The following is a 21465-nucleotide window of genomic DNA, read 5'->3' as shown; positions in this document are numbered from 1 at the left end:
GATAAATGCATGAAGTAGCTTTTCAGCAGCACCTGGAGACAGGATGTTTCTAATTTTAGAGATGGAAAAAGAAAAGCAGACCCACATATTTCTTTAAAATGCTAATTAAATGACATACATTCCTCACAGTGTTACTGGAGGCCAAGGTAATGCAATCCAAAGTTAGTATCAGCTAGACACCATGTTTCTAAGAGTTTTTGGGCCGAGTACAATGACCTCAGTTTTATTTGAATTTAGAAACAGAAAATTTCATCCAGGCCTTTATACATTTAGGACATCTGGCTTGATGGATAAATATAGCTGGGTGTCATCTGCATAGCAATGAAAATGTATGCAATGTTTTCTAGTAATGTATAAAAAGTAGAAATGTAAAAAGTATTGGTCCCAGTATGCTTTTGTATTTACATATTTTGGAACCTGACTGTTGTCTTGGCTGGGAGGTGAGAGCCTCTTTCATTAAGAAAATGTCTGAATAAAAAGAGCAGCAGAGAGTAGCCTGAACTTTTGATCTTGTCAGATTTATTTTGAGACGGGAACTGGAAAAAAGACCCTGTGGTAGGAAGGTAAATGTCACAGGTGACTACCGATTGCCAGTCATTTCTCATTAGCATGTTGTGCTAACGAGCCCTCTGTGAGCATCTGTTTGGAAGAAAATTTAAAAAGCGGAAACAGACAGCAAACACCAACGTCTTTACTAGGTGGCTCAGCTGGTCTTGCTGACATTATTTTTTAATTAGAAACCAGATTAGGTGCAACTCTGAGCAGCCACTCTTAATAATATTAAATATTACTACGATCATGCTGTAGTTAGGTGTTGTTAGGTGGTTGCTATGATAACATCATAATATAACATGCCTAAATCGCGTTTACATTAGGTGTCATTACAGTAAAATTAATATCACGCTTTTTTAATAAGGTGCTGTAAGTGCACAAAGGCTACAAATGTGTCAATTTAGCCGACTGGTAGTCATGTTGCTAGGCAACATGATGACATCTTAATTTATCATGCATCCCTCAAGTTACGTGGATATTCATTATTTAGTTATTGCCCTAAAGTGAAAATCATACTATGGATATTAAATGTTTTAGATGGCATTACAGCCTGTTGTTAGGTGGTTGCCAGGCGGGTAACATAATAATCATAATATCTGATGTAGATAAAGACTCTCAGGGGTGTAAGATGTACCTGTGTGCCATTTTTGGCTGCTGAACTGATTGTGTGGGAGCAATTTGCAGGCAAACAGAGATTTCATGTATTGGAATAAAACAGCTAACAGGTCAAGAGTAATAACACAAATGTAATAACACAGTACTTAATTAGCAATCCAATGTTGAAAGCAAATCATTTCTAGCTTTTGCATGTATTCCATCACTTTAGTCTTCTGCAGATGTATAAATATTAATATATCACATCCTTGTATGATAACAATGCACAGTATGTTAACTCCAGCAAAAGCAGTGTGATCATAAACCTCGTGTCTCTCAGGTTATGAAGGAGAGCGCTGCCAGTTGTTGGTCGACCACTGCGTCTCCCAGCCCTGCAAGAATGGAGCCACTTGTTTCAGCAGCCTGGCCGGGCCCAGGTGTTACTGTCCCGAAGGTAGGAAGCCCGTTATCGCATGCTAGAACCAATCGTGCGCTGTAAGTGAATCAGAAGGAATGAGTGAAGCTGCCAGAAATGTGTGGTCTGTGTGCTTGAGATTGCCAAGAAACCTCGCAGCTTATGGTGTTTGTGTGCAGTTGTGAAAAACAAGGAAAAACAAAGAGAAATCTGTAGAAATACGTTTGCTGCAGTAGTGTGTGCAGCTTTTAGCTGTTATCATAGACGCTGTGTGTGTGCACGTGTGCATGTGTGAGAGTATCTGTGCCACTGACATGCTTGATTTGAGCCTTCCTTCTCTATTTTAATTAGTCTTCATAGCCCGAGTGACCTAAAACCTGTGGCCACAAAGCAGTTGTCAAAACAGCATTTCTCAACACTGCGGTTTTCAGTATGTACACAGACCGTGAAAATATTAGCCGACCGTGGACATCAACATGTGAATAAAGAGAGCCTTGAGTGAAAATTGTTTTGTTGTTCCAGGGATAAATCCCAGCAGTCAGTTCATTCTCAGTCTGGAGGAGGCCTCGCACACATTATCAGTCTACAGCTGCCTAAGGAGCAAGGTCTCCAGTGAGGAAAGGAATTCATAATCCACTGCTTTTATGAATGTTTTCTTAAGATTAAAGCAATATTGGTGAAAGCTCAGTCAAGAACTGTGCCAAAACAGTCACTGTGCTGAGATTTTGTGAAGGGAGAGGTTTGAAAAAACTTGATGCTGCATCTGAATTTTGACTTATAGACAAGTTTATTTAATTGAATACATGCATGTTGTGTAACTGGTACTATCATCTGAATTCCAATATGAAAAGTCAGGCCTTAGAAACTAATTCAAAATAGCCACAAAGGAAAAACAGTGCACATTTTACACAGAAATCTCAGTTCAAGAAAGGTGATACATTTCACACTGCAGCAGCACCTGGTTGTTGGAACAAACGCAAAAATCATAGCCGAGAAAATCAGTAACAGCCTGGAAAAAAAATGTTCCACCCACACAAACTCAAAATGACAAATCCACAGAAAAGGGTGTTTCCTTACAGGCCATGATGTCTAACAAGGGGTTAATCAATATCTCAGTAATCATTCAGAACTACAACACCCGCTCACACACTGCATGAACAAATATTCTGCTTTTCATAAGGTAGCAGGTGGGGGTCAAATTGAGAAGTGCTTGCAGGGCTCAAAGATGACCCCACGATGTCTTATTATCTGTATGTCAGAAACTGTTACGTTTGACTTCAATTCAAAGAATTCAATTCAATTGTATTTATACAGCAACAAATTACAACAACAGTTGTCTCAAGGCTTAAGGAAGGAGATCCTTAATAACAGTGTTAAACAGCGATGTCAAACATAAGGCCCAGGGGCCAAAATCGGCCCAGCAGAGACTATAATCCAGCCCACTCAACAGCTTTGCAACAAGTGAAAGACTGAATTTTTAATATTTAACTATATTTATTACATTTTATTCAATATTATTACCTTCCTGTTTTATGGGTATTTGAAATAAAAATTTCGGTAAATTACCAAAAACGATATGTTTTATAGTTAAATGACATTCTGGGCAATGAGTTACCAGAACTTGTTCCAAAATTTTACACATTTATTTTTTACAGTTAATGCCCAAAGAGTCATTGGGAAAGACTTCATTCATTTACTCTCACAGCATTTCTTTGTTATGCAGAAACTATACTGCTGAAATTGCACGTCATTTTCTAATACCAACATATCTCAGGGATTAAGTGTGCAGTTAAACTTCTTCATACCGATAGACCGGGGGGATTCACTGGTCTGGCTCACTTAAGATCAAAGTGGGCTGTATGTGGACCACGATGTGAGTGAGTTTGACATTTTCATGTGTAAAACCTCTGAGTAAGAAATCATCAAAGGCTTTTATTCACAACTCATGGAGGTGGAAAAAAGCATGCATTCCACCTGTTTCAAATTGTTATGAACCCAACAAACGGCTGTTACTGGCTTCCCATGACATAGCCAGCTAGTGCCTTCTTGCACCTACTAGCAGGCAGCCCTAAGATGAAAAACAGAGCAGGCCAGAATGGCACTACATGCAAAGAGTCCATACAAACCTACATTTCCTTGGTGAAAGTTATCTGATTCCTGCCAACTCCACCAGTCTTACACAGATTTTAGTTGCTCTTTCAAACTGGAAACACTCCACCTATGTCTTTGCAGTAACGCTGCACAGTTAAATGAATTGACAACAGCTTACTGAGCCTTCTAGCTGGGGGAAAAGTTTGCCTACTGGTAATATCAATGGGAGTGATAACCACTGATAACAACCATTTAATGGACCGACAACGCTGGCTTTCTAGCTTTTCTTCTCTCTCTCTTTTTGGGAGCCAGTGGAGCAAAAACGCTCTGCAATCCATGATAAACGAGACACTCTGTATTTATTATTTTTCTCCGCTGGCAAAGAAATACAAGCAAAATTAAACAGCCAAATTAGCACATGCAGAGGATGGGTGTTCATGTTTTTAAATGCTGCTTAGAGCACAGATAGGATCTCTTCCCATATAAGTTTTCTTTTAGTGTCTGCACAGACACAAGCGGTAAGTAAAAGGATGGGAGGCATGACAACTCCAGCAGCTGTCATCAGAGATGCATCAGCTTTGAGATCAATAGGGCAACTACGACAACATGAGCTGCATTTTGATTTGCTCGATTCGCCTCACAGGGAAAGAAGATATTCTCATCCCTGTTTGTTTTTCCTACCGGCAGCATTTGACAAAAACACATTTTCAGAGAGAATTTGAGCCAAGAAACAGCCAAACTGGTGTTTGAGATCTCTATCCACTGGTTTCTTTTGGTTTTAACCCACAGTTTATACTGCAGTCAGCATCATGTTATCAATATTGCTCCATTTTTCCAATCTATACCTGGTTTTCGACTCACAATAACACAAAGTATGTACTTAGTTCCACCTGCAGCACATTCTCTGATGTAGAAGTCATAGGGGTTCACTTGCAATTTTCAGTTTTAAGTATAGCACCAAATAATACTTGCCGCAAGCAGGGGCGGATCTACTGTGATGGCATGGGGTGGCATGTCCCACCCTAAAATAATCTGTTGCCACCCTTAGTGCCACCATAGTTTTGCATATGACAATATTGTTTATTAATATAACCCGGCATTAAGAGTTTGAGCCTCGCTGCAATTAACACTGAATACATGAAAACATCGCCCACAGGTTGAAATAGATTTATTTTTTGTTTTAAGTAGTAACTGACCCTTGATTGTGCCAGAGTACATTTTAAATCAACACCATGGGCATTTCAGATCAACACAGGTGGTTGATTGTTACAGTCTGGAAATGAATGAACGAGTGTGTAATAACCCAATAACTCATGGAAAATGATGTTTACAAATGTTTTCATGATAGTTCAGGTTTCTGACATTTTGTGTAAATTTAAGCATGTAACATTTTAATTATTTCTAATAAAAAGAGTGTGAAACTTAAGTTAGACTTGTGCTTCTAACACGAGTTGTAACACACGTTGTGTAGCTTTCTGGATTTTAAACTTATCAGGCTACACGCTTATTTATTATATAGGCTAGGACAGTACATAAAATCAAAAATCACATTATTCATGTAACTGAAATGTTTAATTATTTGGGTTAAAATCAATGAGAAAGTTTCAGACTATGTTTATATGAAACATATGCTGCATTTGATGTATTTTAACCATATGTACATATACAGTCTGAAGGTGGCCTCAAACACATTATCAGTCTACAGCTGCCTAAGGAGCAAGGTCTCCAGAGAGGAAAGGAATTCATAATCCGCTGCTTTTATGAATGTTTTCTTAAGATCAAAGCATATGTGTAAAGAAATGGCTTTGATTTCCATGCCACAATAAGATCTGCCCCTGGCCTCAAGGTACCTTATATTGTCAGGTAAAGACTCTACAATAATACAGAAAAAACCCCAACAATCAACAAGCATTTGACAAAAGTGGGGACGAAAAACTCCCCTCTAACAGGAAGAAGCCTTCATCAGGACCAGGTTCAGGGAGCGGCAGCCATGTGGCGCGACTGAGAGCAAGAGGTTAGTAATAACCAATGATTAAGTGCAGAGTTGTGTATAAACACACGGAGAGTAAAAAGAGGGGAGTGAGTGTACTTAAAACCCAACGAGTAAAGACATGTTAACAACAAAATCCATCAGTGACTATTAGGATGTCTGCTTCTGGAGCCGCCTTAGAGAGATTAATCTAGAAGCCAAAGAAACAAAAAAGGGGAAATTTGCACTAAACAGCCGTGAACTTCATTAGATGCCAAGTTAGTTTAGTTTGGAGCCTGGGCTGGAACAAAAAACAGACCATATATGTACCACATAATTTTGACGCTGCCCCCATCTGACAACACACACTCTCTGCAGGTAGACAGTCTGTAGCTGCCGACAGACTGCCAACACGCTGCCGCTGCTGAACCATAATTTCTCCTGATAACAGAGACTTCCAAAAAATCTACCGTCCCTATTTTATTGTTATATTTTAGTGTGTTTAAATTTGTGTGGTCAGAAGCAGAGAAATGATGAACCAGGTGTCCAGGTTTGCAGCCTGACTGGGTCTTACTAAGTGTCCTTACCTACCTGCTTCATCATGTCCCTGTCACATGACCATAAGGAAAAAACAAATCTTCAATCCTGACTGGTGGATAACAAACTGTAGACTGTGGATCGTGACAGCAATCATGCCTAATTTACAGGGAATGTCTTAAGTTGTTTTTTATGCATGTTAGTAACAGTTGGAGATTTATTATCTGGATTTTTAAAATGTTTTGAAATGAAAACCTAATTGTTTGGACGTAGCCTTGTTTTAAGACAGACTTTGAGAAGAATGCAGGAAATTTAACTTTGATCCAAAGTGCTGGAAAAGTCAAACCTGTAGGTCTCAGGTTTAATCTGAATTTCACGGATATGTGTAAGTAGGCCATGTTTTGCTCTCTGAATCCTCAACAGAGACAACCACCGTCATATTAACTTCTTCTCACTTACACACACCGACAGAAAAGTGTGAAGTGTGAACACCAGCACTGTGGCTGCCTCCAGCCAAAAGTAGAAGGGTGGAGGAGTGAGCAGGCTAGCTAAATTTATACCGTTAACTCCTGGCAGTTTGAATGCTGGCAGCAGGAACGAACAGACTCCTCTCTGTCAGCTGGGACCTATGTCACAGTGTAGTTGTGCCTCTTTAGATAAATGTATGTGTTACCGAAAAAATAAAAGCTGAACCAGACAAAGAGAGAAATGAAGCTCAAGTTCTTAAACGGAGCTAATATGTTAAATACGAAGGAAAGCGGGGGATTAAACCACAGCGGAACAAATGCAAATCAGGAAATTAAATTTATGTGTGTGTTCGGTATCAGCGGCGCTTTTGGAACTGTATGAGAGAAACGGGGAAAGGAAGATGAGATGAGGGGGCTTGGAAGAAGTCAGAGGACCAAAGAAAGGAAGGGATGAAGCAGAAAGAGAAGGAGGCAGCAAAGGGAAGAAGAGCTGTGGTGATATTTTCCCCTGCCTGCTCCCGATTGCTCCTGTCCTCTCTGCTGAATGATAAATGTCCTGCTCACACGGTGAAATAAAGTCTTGCAGATCAATGGATGCTTCAGAGAGATCTCTTCATTAGTTCAATTGAGTGTGCACTCTGGTGCAGTCAGCACAGGGAGTTACTACGCTGTGAATCAGAGGACCAAGACATATAGAGAAAAGGTATGTGCGTGGAGACAGTGTCTTTCTGCTCTCTGCAGCACAATGGTGGTTCTCATGGGAGGTGAACACAGAGGAGGAGGAGGAGGAGAAGGGGTGATGGGAGGAGGTTATTTTTAGAATCGGAAGATAGGTGAAAGAGGCAGAGGCTCACAAGATAATGAGAGGAGGTGAAGAAGAAACACGCGAGGCACATCAGCAAATGAGATCATGGATGTGCACAGGACAGAGCCCCCGCACAAACATGGAGGAGCATGACGGAAACAGCCCCCTCCAGAGATGCTGGTGTAGCATTATAGATGTCCCTGTCAACACAATATTTCGGTGTGTGTTAAGGTGCTGTCACTCTGTTGTTTGGTGACCTGACTACGGAAGAGGAACTGATAAAAGAACACTTTGAGTCAAACCATTTGCTCTCTCTTTCTTTCTGAGGATATTATAGAAAACAAGCCATTAATCAGGCTTCAAGGTGTAATTTAACATTTTTCTGAATATGCTGAATTGCTTCTTTGAGGACTGATTCTGCAGCATCAAAACAGTTTTTTTTATTGATCAGTGCATACACGTGCTGCTTCTTTCTTCAGTCACATTGAGTAGATACAGTTGAATTATTGCATTCTAATTTACACTCACTGGTCACTTTATTAGGTGCACATTTTCAGGTGGTCATTAATGCAAATATCTAATCATAAAATCACATTGCACCAGCTCAATGTGTTTGGGCATTTAGACATGGTCGAGACGACCTGCTGGAGTTCAAACTGCTGATCTACTGGGATTTTTACACGCAACCATTTATAATTTACAATGAGAGAAAATAAGAGATATAAAAGAGAAAATATGTATTTAGCAGCGGCTCTCTGTGAGAAAATATCAGAGGCCAGGAGAATAGCCATACTGCTATAAGTTGATAGGAAGGCAACATTAACTCAAAAATCCAATCATTACAACCAGCGTATGCAGAAGAGCGTCTTTGAATGTGCATCATGTCAAACCTTGAGGCGGTTGGCCTGCACCAGCAGAAGACCACACCAGCTAACAGCTAACAACAGGAAACCGAGGCTACAATTCACACAGGCTGAGAACATTGGAAAAATGTTGGTGTAATGAGTCTTAATTTCTGCTTTAACCCTCAAAGTGCAGGGTCAGAATTTAGCATACACAACATGAACGCATAGATCCTGCCTTGTATCAAAGGTTCAGGTGTAATAGTGTGCTGGATACTTTCTTGGCACAGTTTGGACCCCTTCGTTCCGACTGTCCATGGTTTAAATATCACAGCCTACCTGAGTTTTGTTGCATCTACTGATGGCTGCTTCCAGCTCACCATAACTCACCATGTCAAATAGCTCAAATAATCTCAGTCTGTTTTCTTGAACATGACAATGAGTTTACTGTACTTAGATGGTCTCTACAGTCACCAGATCTCAATCCAATAGAGCACCCATGGGGTGTGGTGGAATGGGAGATTAGCATCATGGATATGCAACCGAAAAATCAGCATCAAGTGTGTGATGCTGTCATGTCAATATAAAATACACTGAAGGCACAATGGGCTCTTGTCAGGTACAAGCAAAGCGTACCTAACAAAGTGGCCAGTGAGTATATAGAGAGTGTATAAAGTCTGAATTAGTTTAACTTTCTCCTTAGCATTTTCTCTATTAGGCTTACCACATATCATACAAATACTGCCCTTTGTTTGTTCTGTTTGAAGCGTGTTAGCTTAGCTTAGCAGAAAGCTAGCACTGGTAAACGGCTAGCGTAAATCCCTCCAACCACTGCGACACACTGCCATTAAAAAGAGTTTGATCTTTTTTACTGAAATATTAAAAACATAGTTTTACACTGACAGAGTTGCGTTACAAAAGAATTAGACTTTAAAACATTAAAAGCACACATAGAATTCAAACTAGTTTTTCTACATATCTAATGTTTAATGTGTTCTTAATTTATGATGTATTCAGTGAAGTAAATAAACAGGACCTGGCTTTGTGTTTCCTCCGTGTGTAGTTTTAAAAGTAAATTGACTGTTTACTGACTTTAGCTTCACTCCCTCCATTGTCAAAAAAGTAATCCAGTGTGTTTCCTTACATACTAAACTTTTCTTTTGAGTAAATAATAGCATGTAATCTTAAACTGTGTGTGCACTTAAATTATATAACCATACGTACTAAATGCACAATTAAAGGAGTGGAAATAACTGCGTCAGAAAAATGCTTTTAAGTCTAAAACATTACAGGAGTATAATATAACCAGGGCTGTTTAATGCACTCCTGCATTACTTACTGTGGTTTTCTTGCATGATAAATGTCTTTATTTATTTATTTATTGCTTTAGGGAAAGCATTTGACTTCATCCTACTGTCCTGCTCTGTACATAGTTTTGGTTGCTGGTGCTTTGTCATCATATTTAATACACCGCATGCAGCATGAATAATTGAAGCACATCCCTTTAGTTAGTGGTTATAAATGCAATAAAGTTCACTCAAAGAAAATAAAAACAAAACTTATGATCCCCTTTAACTCTAGAGGACTTTCTTTTATCCCATTAACATTTTTCTGCAAGGTTCCATTTGCATTAAGAAGCGGCTTCAGTGGGCAGTTGAGTGGGTGCAATTTTATGCCAAAGTAGATGCCACATATTGGATTGCACCACCTGCTTTGCATAAACACAACCCCTCCTGTGTCACTCACTTCTGAAAGCAGGTTCATCTGAATCCCAAAGCTTTCCCTTCAAAACTAACAATTTACCAGTAAAAGCTCAGCTGTATGCTTTAAGCCTCTCCTTCCAGCAAATTAAGGATATTTGCTTCCTCTCTGCCCTCTAACAGGTTACCAGGGTGCTACATGTGAGCAGAAGGTGGACCCGTGTGCCTCCAGCCCCTGTCACAATAACGGGACATGCTACGCCCAGGGCCCCGGCCCCCTGGGGTTTGGATGTAGCTGCACAGCAGGGTTCACAGGGCCCACCTGCGCCCAGCTGGTGGACTTCTGTGCCCTGAACCCCTGCGCTCATGGGGTCTGCCGCAGCGTGGGAAACAGCTACAGGTGTCTTTGCGTGCCAGGTGAGCTTATAGTTAACGTAAAAGGGCTCGGTCTACTCAAACTAAAAGAGTTTGGAAATGACATCTATGAATCCTCAGATAGTTTTACTCGTTATGTGAGGAGTGGAGGTAATTCTTTTAAATGATCTGATTAAAAATTAAACCAAATCAGCTACAAAGGCTGAATTAAACTGCACCAGAAATTTAATAGGCTGATTCATGCAAGTTGAAAAGTTGAAACTCTGTTTACTTAAAAGCCTGAAACCTCTGAGAGTGGAGAGTGGGGAGTAGAGTGACGCTGGATTTTTTTATTTTTAAATAAAACTATATGTCCATCGAGTTCCTGGACCGATGAGATTTTGACTGATGTCACTGAGAAATTCACATTTTAAGAGCCTTTATGAAACCTCTTGAATCCTTACTTTGATCAATCTCCGCTCTGTATCTGGATTTACCACCAGTTTACTTGTTAAACTTTGTAATAAGTAAAAGGATGGTGACTTGTAGTCCTGGCTTAGACTCAGGTGCGTTTAAATGTCATCTGGCCCAACGATGAGTGTTTTTTTAGACGATAGCACGGCGCTGCTGGTGCTGAGGCCTCAGTGATTAAATCAATTGAGTGGAATGATGACTTGTCATTATCTATTGTCTTGCAATTACCTTGCTAGGATGGAGAAAATGATGACTTTCCCAGTGGCCCATCAACATAATTTGACACTTTGCCCCTGCTTCTCACTGTTTATACACACTGTCAGTCAAATGTACAGAAGAGTAACCATCTCAGTGTCATATTTTATGCTCCCAGTCACGCTCCTTTCACACGGCTAATCTACTTCCTGTCTCTTTGGAAGAATGGCAGAAAGCAATTAGAGCTTAAAGTGGATCTATTTGCTGATTTCCTGCTCCGTATATGTGATTCACAGACCTACACTGTGACTAGGAGCAGCACGTCACTCTGTCTGAAACACGCTGTTTTAGCTCTTCTTCCTTTAAGTTTACTTTATTCTAATTGGCTGCCCCTCACAAATAAAAGGTTTAAACAGCAGGTAGGTGGGGCTTCTGTATCTGAGACGACCATTTTAACTATATCACCTCTGTTTGATTCACACTGATTCAAGAGTAGAAAAATAAAACGGTTGAAAACAAGAGTTTAGGTAGTCTGGAGATTTCTGCCTGTACATACGCTGACCTCAATATTTGAGATTTTAGCCCTATTTAGTATTAGAATCCATTGCTGTAACAAAATAAGGCAGAGCAAATGGTCCACTTTGACCCTTTAAAGCCTGAACACTGAAATAATCACCAGAAGATTGTATTTTGTGACAATGAAACTTATGACATTTTTTTTCATTAATTTAACATGAATTTGAATATATGACTTTTAATTCCTACTATATTTGCCACATTCATTTTTGCAGCATATTTATTGCTTAAAAATGTATTGTGGAATTTATTTATTTTAATAAATACATATAAATCACACTGATAATGTAGAAGTCTGGAAAACTCACAGAAACTGTATGCGTGCATCAGATATGATACATTAGGCGTTAGGGGCTAAGGTTATGTTTGTTTTCTTATGTTAATGTCATTTTTCGTGAAAGTGCCAGACGTTTCAGTACAAAGAGTTTTAAAATGTACATTTTGGTGTCTTTTTTTAAACTCCTGAAACAAAGCAGTGTCGTATTTGAGCAGCAAGACTTGGATTTATAATAATGCCTTCTTATTTCATCTTTTTCCTTTTTATTCAAACGGCTCTTACTGTGTTCTGAGGCAGAGCGGTCGCCCGCTTCTTTTCAATTATTGCGACACCACCTGCATATTTTTCTATTTTTTATAACGTTGCGTTACTTTCACGTGTTCTTTTCTTCTGCTTGTCCTTTTGTCCTTTCTCATCTTCATCCTGTAACATTTACCGCACCTCATTTCCCTCTTATCCTCTGTTGTCTGGTTGCCATGGAGAAGCTGCGTGTGTGTGTGTGTGTGTGTGTGTGTGTGTGGCTCCCAGTCTGTCGTCTGTGTTTGTGTTTTGTAGCTGAACAGATGCTGCCATCCAATCAAATGCCTCTGCTCCCTCTATAATGGGACTGGTGAAATTGGTAATTTGTAATTAGCATCCCAAGCATCACACACACACACACACACACACACACACACACACACACACACACACACACACACACAATGCTTTTGGACCAAAACGATCTTTTCTCCCCCTCATCAGAATGTCAGTTGCTTGTGGCATGTTTATGTGTCTGCATTAAAGTTTTAATTTCAGTGTGTGTGTCTTTGTGTGTGAGCCCACAAATGCAGAAGTGTGACCATCTCCATGGTGTCGGTGTGCGGATGTGTGGGGTTGTGTAAATGCCTGCTGGCTGTTTGAAAGAAAGCTTCTGGGGAGCTGATATGTTGAAGGATCTGTCCTCCTGTTTCCTGTAATCCTGCTCACATGAGAGGCTGCCAGCCCACAGAAAGCAGGCAGAGTCTTGGAAAGGCACTTGACATTTCACTGACATTTCACAGAGAGGGCCCTGGAGGTTCTAACTGGGCTCCTCATTAATTGCTCTTCTCTCTTTTCCCCAAACACACGTTAGCTGTAGCCCGAGGAGGGCTTGTTGATGCTTCAGTCAGTACTTGGACCCAGCCGAGAGATGCAGTCAAAGTTGGAGACGAGATAATGAAAACACTCGATCTGCATCTGTTGTAGCCACAAAATCGAAGTGCAAGTTACACACGATCAATAACGACATGCTGTCCTATATGGAAAGCGCAAAACACACAGCTGAAGAGGCACTGATGCTCTGATGCGCTGACCATGTTAATGCTGGTCTCAGTACACAGCTGCCATCCTATGGAAAACACGGTGCACTGCATGTCATTTGACCTTATGGCCGATCAGCTCAGAGGCAAAATACTACGTTTAATATGCACTCATACCCCTGTTGGCTAATTAATAAATCTCTGTAAAGAAATACAGAAGCACATACGGTGGTCCAGTTGTTACTGTATGTGCTGTAGTAAGAGGTTCAGTCAGGTAAACACGTAAAATGTTGAGCTTCTAGTATTGATGGCAGTAGGTTTCAATGCTGGTGTCAAGTGCGACTTAAAAGGTCACAGATTAAAATCTTTTAATCTGCCCAGAGCACTGAGAGCAAGAACAGTGACCGAGGAAGGGCGCGTGAGGAAATTGCTTCATAGTGCCACAAGATGAATGTTACGGGTCGTTTGATTGGCTGTCGCTGTGTGAACTGTTTTTGAGGCGCTATTACAAGGACCCTCTGCTCAGCTTTAACTAGTGCTGGGGTCGTTACTGAAAGGAAATCACGTGTTACATATTACGTGCTACTATAATGAAATGTACTGCATCACTTGACATAATTACTCCCTGAAGAAATTAATTTGTTACAATAGAGCCCGACTGATGTGGGATTTATAAGGCCAATAAGCCAATATTCAGTGATTTTAAAATCCAGTACGTCAGCCAATTTTTTTTTTTTTTAAGTTTTAGGCACACGAAACATCTATGATGGAAAAAATTCCAGGAGAGTGAAAAAATGGGCTAATTTGAGCTTTCTACTACTCTTAATTTCCATATTTTTGTGAAGTGTGGGGGACTCGAGCCTTTTGCGATCAGTTTCCTGTGGAATTGAAATAGCCGTGATCTACTTAAGATGCCATTCAATATTTCTAATCCAAACATCTGCTACTATGCAATTTGTAAAGTGTTGCTCAAGTTCAAAATAAAACTTTGAAAGCTTGGAAAATTTTGTAGTGTGACCCACAATACCATATTTGAAGGCCTTTAGAAAGAACAGCATGAAGCTACCCAAATGTACATGTGTGGTCTTAAAGCCTGAAAACTAAAAGAAAATATTTTCATGCATGTTCACTGTAATCCAATGAAAATCAGGAAAATCAATTTGTAGATATTTGAAGAACCTTTTCGATGTAACTGTAGTAATATAGTAACTGTAATGTAATTACTTAACTTAGTATCGTAATGTGTTACATTACTGCTTTACAGCCAGCTCTGGTTATAATGATCTTCATCGAGTCTCCTGCTTCCACCTCCTGCAATAATGATGTTTTACCATTACTGTGTTTCACTGCAGAAGGAGACACACTCACCTTTCAACAAAACCCTTTGTTATGACATAATCATTCATAAAGACTGTGATTTTAGTCTGAACTGTATGAATCTGTGTCCTGTTAAGGCTACCATGGCTTGTACTGTGAGGAGGAGTACAATGAGTGTCTGTCTGCCCCTTGCCAAAACTACGCCACCTGTAGGGATCTCATCAATGCCTATGAGTGTGTCTGCACACCCCAGTTTGAAGGTATGTGTGTGTGAGTGTATCCGAATATGTTTTAGAGTGCTAAAATTGCTGCCCGGTGAATTATTTAAAGCTCTTTTTGTGTATGTGCATGCAGGCAGGCACTGTGAAATCTACAAGGACCCATGTCTGAAGATGCGCTGCCAGAACGGAGGCCGCTGTGAAAGTGCGGGACTTAATGCTTCCTGTTCCTGCCCGCCTGGATACCTGGGTGAGCACAGCCCGACGAGCAGCTGCCTGTTTCTGTGATTATGGCTGGTGATGAAGATGAATGTAGCTGCGTGGAAAATGAAGTCAGGCTGTGATCCATCAGCCTCACTTTGAGCTGTTGACGTTATTGCTGTAAAAGTCATTTAATGCCACCTTACCTGTCTGCTCAGGGGAAAAATGCGAGGTCGACATCAATGAGTGCGAGAGCAACCCTTGTCACCACGGAGGCACCTGCATCGACCAATCAAATGGCTTCACCTGTCACTGTCCACCTGGGTGGGTGGGACCCAGCTGCGAGATCCGTAAGTCACCCTGTCAGAAAATATCTCATCAGATATTATTCTAAATAATAAAAGATGATCGGGCCGCATCTAGTGCACACACACACACACACACACACACACACACACACACACACACACACACACACACACACACACACACACACACACACACACACACGAGTTCCAGAGGCGGCATCTTACTGTCTTTAGTGTTCCTCTGACTTTTCCCTCTTGTGTCACTGTGAGGTTGAAATTTGAATTTAGTTCCTGGTTCCTGATGACTAACCCTTTGACCCACTGACTTTTCAGTGGGCACCATCGTCTGTGATATGATTTTCACACCTAAATGCAGGACGTGGGCAGGCTGAGAATGAAACAAGAGATTTTAATCTTTTTTAAAACTTCAAAAAAGAAACAAAAAACCATTGTAAAGATTTTAGAAACTAATGATACTCTTCGGTGTCCGTATATTTTCACATCTCTGTGGTAATGCTGGCATCACCTCTGTCAGAATAGCAGAAAATTCTGCTGAAAAACCATAGATACAATCTGCCTTGCAAAGCCATCTATTGTGCCAGAGTGCATGGACACAGACCACATGTTTGACACCCCTGGACCAATGCAGCAAACTCTTAAATCAGTATGCGTCCGCTCTTTAACCTGTGTAGAAGCAGATATACCGCTTGATACTGAGCCAAATGCTTCAACGTTTTCCCTGATGACGTGATAAAGAAGTGACCTTCCTCCTCCAACCACAAACAGGAAGCTCACAGGCAGCATCTGTGTTTGTACGACACTCACGAGGAGACCTCTGAGCAGAAAGGCTGCAGTCACACAGCTCTGCTTCTCCCTGCTGTTCACTCTCACCAGCAACATTCACACAGAAGAATTTATCATCACAAGAAGAAGGAGGCTCTTTTGAATTCAAGCTCCCAGATCAAAACAGCTCCTGCAGAACCTCCAAACTTGTTGAAGATACTCTTGTCCTGTAGAACATCTCTGACCCCTGGAACAGAAACAGCGATGAAAAAAATCCAAGTTTTATTACAATTAACTATGCATCATTTTTCTGAGATTCCTTACTTTTCACGATGAACAAATTAAAGCTGTTGGGACATAATCATCTGAGCTCCTCACACCCACCTTACCTTCCCCCTCCTACTGACCCCCCTCAATTCCTCGCATTTTCTATTTGTATTTCTCTTGAGTCTCACTGTAAGAAAGATTAAATTAATGTAAGAAATCATTATTGGATATGTTTTTTTGACTCAAGTATAGGAGACCAGATTTCTGTATAAAAAGGCAAATTGTACACTTAATTAAACCAAAAACATGAGCTTTGAAGAAAACCTGACGTGATGGAATTTTAAAAATGTTTTTCCCAGTTTCAGTGAGGAAAAATAAGAAACAGTCCAAAAGTCCTCTGCAGTTTTTTGGTTGCGGACCTGTGTTATTGTCTGATGCAGCAAACACTTCATGATATGGACTTTGCTGCTTTGATTGTGTTTTATATTCTCAGTTTTTGTTAGGAATCATTTCTGAAATAAATATATCAAAATCTAATTTATAAGGCTGTATGTTGACGCGCTTCTGTCAGTGACTACATGCTGATTTTTAGGTTTAATAAAAAAACAATCCTCATATTTCAGTGCAGGATTTATAGCAGAGCATATTTGCAAACTGGATGGGAGCGCCTAAACTTTGATTTCAAATGATTAATCAGCGTTTTGGCCTTAAAATGCAGCCAAAAACACAATGTAGATCAGCACACTTTAGCACGTCTCTGACGTAGAGTGAAACATTTTACAGAAACGTGGAAGAAAAGGCAAACGTCACATGGTCATCATCATTTCATCACTGGAATATGAGTTATTATAACAGACACATTTTTGCTAATAAATATTAATATAATTGAAGACATTAAGTTCATAGAAACATAGAAATCATTGCAGACAGTTTACATGAAACGTGTTTGGCAGAATTAAAAAAAAGGCTGCCAGCAGATTTGGATGCAACACAAACTTCTGACTACACACAAATTCTACCGACGACACGATGCACAGTTTGCACTGCTGTAACTTCACAGCTGGGCTTCATTCAGTGTTGAGCTCCAGAAGAGGCTTACTCTGTCAGGCAAGACAGCCAACTCTTGGGGCTCCAGGCAAGTGAGGGTCCCCCTCAGGGCTGACAAACTTGAGACTCCAGCAGTGGTAATGTGCAGAGTCTGCAGTGACAGTATGCTAAACCCGACCTGTCTATAGGGACTTCATATGACTCCACTCACTCACCTCTGGTGAGCAGAAACATGTTTTCTTCAGTGGTTTGAGCTCCATTTCCTCCCACATTTCCTCCCCATGTTTACTACAAATGAAAAAGCATTTCCCTGCGTATGCAGGTACATATCTATGCGAGCAATCATATCAAAAAACCTTTTGATATTTCAGTGTTTTTCCTGGGGGGTGAATCGCACATGAGCAGAACATGGTTGTTAAGACACGCTTGCAAAAGAGATTTTATCTCAAGAGTCGTATTTTTCTGATTCAGTGAAGGTTAAACAGTTTAAAAAATTAAATTTGGAACTGATCTTTATTAACTTATACACACACAAATTTACAGAAACAGATTTATATATTTTTTTTTGCCATTTTTTGTGTGTTTCTGTAATCGTTAAACCAAGTTTTTAATGCTAAAATATATAATTGTTGCTGTTATCTTTCAACTTACAAATTTCATGTTTATAACAACCCTGAAAGAAATAGTAAGTCACATTATTCTGAGATTAAGACGCACTATTACAGCTTTACCTGCATTTCTGAATAGAAAAAATTGTTTGAGAGGTTGAATCTTATGCGTGAATAATAAAATACAAAGATCTATCCCTCTGTGTGTGTGTGTGTGTGTGTGTGTGTGTGTGGGTGTGTTAGACCTGCAGTGGAAGCCTGCACACACTGAGGACACCTTGACCAACATGCCCCGCCACTCCCTCTATATCATAATTGGAGCTCTGTGCGTGGCCTTTGTGCTCATGCTCATCATCCTCATTGTGGGCATCTGCCGCATCAGCCGCATCGAGTATCAGGGTTCCTCCCGCCACGCCTACCAGGAGTTTTACAACTGCCGCAGCATTGACAGCGAGTTCAGCAACGCCATCGCCTCCATCCGCCATGCCAGGTCAGTGACAGGACTTGTGTGTCAGCGTTCAGTTGCTGTGATTAATGAGCTGTTTTTATGAGTGCTTTGCATTTTGCATTTCTTGGATGTCAGTTTTACCATCCACCCACGCTGCCCCCTTTTTTTAGAAATCCAAAATTGACCAAGTTAACTCAGAAATATTCTTTTTAATTGGTGGCAACACAACTTTTTGATGCGTTGCCTCTGTGTTTGTATATCTCAAAATCCAGAAGAAACGGGCCAGGTAACCTTCAGCCATAACAGTTTTTCTCAATTGCTGCTGCCAAGGTCAGGAGTGATCTGTCAAAGCCATTTTACCGGTCACCAGCAACTCTGTGACAGCACTTAATCTGGAATTCTGCTCTGCACACTGTGCATGTTCAGTTTAAGACACAGTGACATTTAACAGGCAGGCAGAGTCTAACTGAAGACAGCACCGAGTTGAATTTTGGGATTTTTTATTAAAGCTAGAGCATCTTGGATTCTTCCACTTGTGCTTTTTTAAAAACATTTTTCAGTATTATCTGTCTTTTGTTTGTCTTTCTTGAACAATAATTAACTAACTCTTTAAAGTAGGGTGGGTAGTCAGGATGTTTTGTACTTTTTTTTGTTACTTTTTCTGGGTTATTGCCTCCTCCAGCTTTAAAAGCACTTCTCATTCTCTCAAAACCTTCTTACGCTGCAATATTTGATAAACATTCGGCTTTTTTAAATTAGATTTGGGAAGAAGTCCAGACCTGCGATGTATGACGCCACCCCCATCGCCTATGAAGACTACAGTCCTGATGACAAGCCACTGGTTACCCTCATCAAGACAAAGGATTTGTAAAACACGACTGCGTTTCACCATTACAAGCTGTACACACACACACACACACATGCACATATACATAATGCCAGTACAAATCTAAAATAAGAGCAAAAGAAAACTGAATGTAAAGTGGAAAAAAGAAAATAATGCAAAACATAGACTGTAGATTAAAAAGAGCAAATCTGGAATTTGATACATCTATTTTCCTGTCCAAGTTCACGATAAGGCTTTATTGTAGCGTAAGAGCATTCTTTGCATCACTTAAGTTATTAATGATGACAGGCAACACTACCAGTAATCTCTGCTGTACAATAGAGTGATGACTTTAGTCTGCACCAGACTGTCTGTCTGCAGGTGGGGCCAGCATCCCGGGAGCCCACATTTCTAAGCGTAAACTTCGCAGACAGCGCTGACAACAGTCCTTACAGGTGTTGTAGAAATAGGTGCACTTGTCACTGTATCTTTTTCTATATTAAAAACATGAAAGAATCTGCAGTAGGTTGCCTTACTTTGTGCATGGTTAGATTTGATGTTCTCTCTGCAAATATTTTAAAACCTTTGTACTCAGTTGTTGGTTGTTCTTTTCTTCCCATTGCACTTGTATTTCTCTCTGTCAAGATTGTGCCAAATGTTTTCTTTAGGGAATTTTGTGGTTAGTAGATAAAATACGTAAATGTATAAAATACTAGTCACAGCCTTTTTCCCCCCCTTTATATTATATTGTCCTGTTCTTTACATGCAAGTTTCTAAGTGGTGTTTGATTAGTAAAGAAAGTCGGTTTGCTGGAGTACTGTGACCCTACCATCCTACTGTATGTTTTTAAGTGATATTTAGGATAATAGGTAGGTATACTTCTCACTGCACAGAAAAATAGTTGGTTCTACTCAGTGTACCTGTTCCTCCCAGTGTACAAATTCACCTCTAGTGTTGGCAGCATCGATTAGTTTCTGGATGTGTTTCTTTGCTAGAGTGGCCTCTTGTTGGCTTTAGTTTGGAGAAGACGGAGGAGATGTTATCTAGTCCAGAATATATGTGCTTCTGTGTTCTGCCAGTGGAAAACTTTCTGTCTGTGCAGCTCTGTTGTTCCTCTCGAGGTCAAGCAATGTTTTACCAATAGGCTCAACTAATCCTACCATTTTTTTCTCTCGTTTTAAACCGCAGCAACATGATAAACTATTATCTCTGTTGAATTATGTAAACAATAAAGATTCAAGTGAACATAAGTGACTTCTTTATGTGTGTCTCATGTGTACTGTACCACATGCATCATATTGGGGCAGGATGCTTGTTTGAAAGCTTTTGATTTATTGACCTTTATTTAACCAGGAAGTCCCACTGAGGTCAAGTCTCTTCTCTCTAAAGGAGGCCTGGCCATCAAAACTCAAGCAATACTGAAAATGAAAGAAATATAACAAAATAATGGGATTATGTGCAGTGATTTATTAAAACGTGCAAGCCTGAACTTTCTCAGTAAGTAGTCTTCAGGAATAGATCTCCAGGCTTCTTGACGGACATTCAAAGCTCTTCTTTGGATGTCGACTGTCTTTTGTTCTGTTCTCAGTCAACATGATCTCACACTGCGTCAGTAATGTTGAGGTCAATTGAGGGGAGGCCAGTCCATGACTGATAGAGTTCTGCTGTGTGGTTTTTCTACCCAGATATGCTTTTACTGCATTTGCAGTGTGTTTTACAATCACTGTCATACTGAAAAATGAAGATGTTGCCAATCAAATGCTTTCCAGATGGCATTGCATGGTGGCTCAAAATCAGATGGCACTTGTCTGCATTCATAATTCCATCAAATGTAAAAATTTTAGGCCTGCCGCTTCTACTTTTGTCCTTCACTCTTTTTGTGCATACACTGCACACCATGCTGAGATATACCAAGTTTTTACCTAATAACTCATCAGGAACCACCTCGTTGGTGCAAAAATACAATTTAACGAATGTCAAACTGTAATATTTCTGGCATTTTTTTAAAATAGATTCAGTTAAATGATGGGGTAAGAAACAGGGTACTAGTAACAAGGTTTTTTGTTATGTGTAAACACAATGCTGGTTGATGACTTGACCTAGGTGCCTTTTTTAAATAATAGGTCACAGTTTAGATCAAGTACACCAAACAAACAGTTAAAATTGTTTTAAAAAAACATCCAACCTCAAAGAAAAACTTTGAAAGACCTTCAGAAAGCCTGGAGAACTCTTGTTCAAGACCACTTTGAAACATTAATAGAAAGTCTGGATCCTTGGAAGCAAAATATGAAGAAATAAGCACTGGCTCAAGATT

General features: G+C 40.1%; 1 protein-coding gene across 2 annotated transcripts in view; it reads left to right on the top strand.

Moving 5' to 3' along the window:
* The window catches only part of dner (delta/notch-like EGF repeat containing), a 68265-nt gene extending 47876 nt beyond the window's left edge, over positions 1 to 20389 (top strand). For both annotated transcript variants that reach the window (XM_031752723.2, XM_039622468.1), the window contains exons 7-13: positions 1487 to 1600; positions 10156 to 10389; positions 14583 to 14705; positions 14800 to 14913; positions 15083 to 15214; positions 18121 to 18367; positions 19085 to 20389. In XM_031752723.2, the coding sequence (XP_031608583.1) occupies positions 1487 to 1600; positions 10156 to 10389; positions 14583 to 14705; positions 14800 to 14913; positions 15083 to 15214; positions 18121 to 18367; positions 19085 to 19196 (1076 nt within the window). In that variant the 3' untranslated portion in view covers positions 19197 to 20389. The remainder of the gene's footprint in view (positions 1 to 1486; positions 1601 to 10155; positions 10390 to 14582; positions 14706 to 14799; positions 14914 to 15082; positions 15215 to 18120; positions 18368 to 19084) is intronic.
* Positions 20390 to 21465: the final 1076 nt, after the last annotated feature.

Source organism: Oreochromis aureus, linkage group 14, assembly GCF_013358895.1.
Source record: "Oreochromis aureus strain Israel breed Guangdong linkage group 14, ZZ_aureus, whole genome shotgun sequence".
Classification (NCBI taxonomy): Eukaryota; Metazoa; Chordata; class Actinopteri; order Cichliformes; family Cichlidae; genus Oreochromis; species Oreochromis aureus.
Note: the sequence above shows the minus strand (reverse complement) of the source record. Positions and strands in the feature narration are given on the sequence as shown.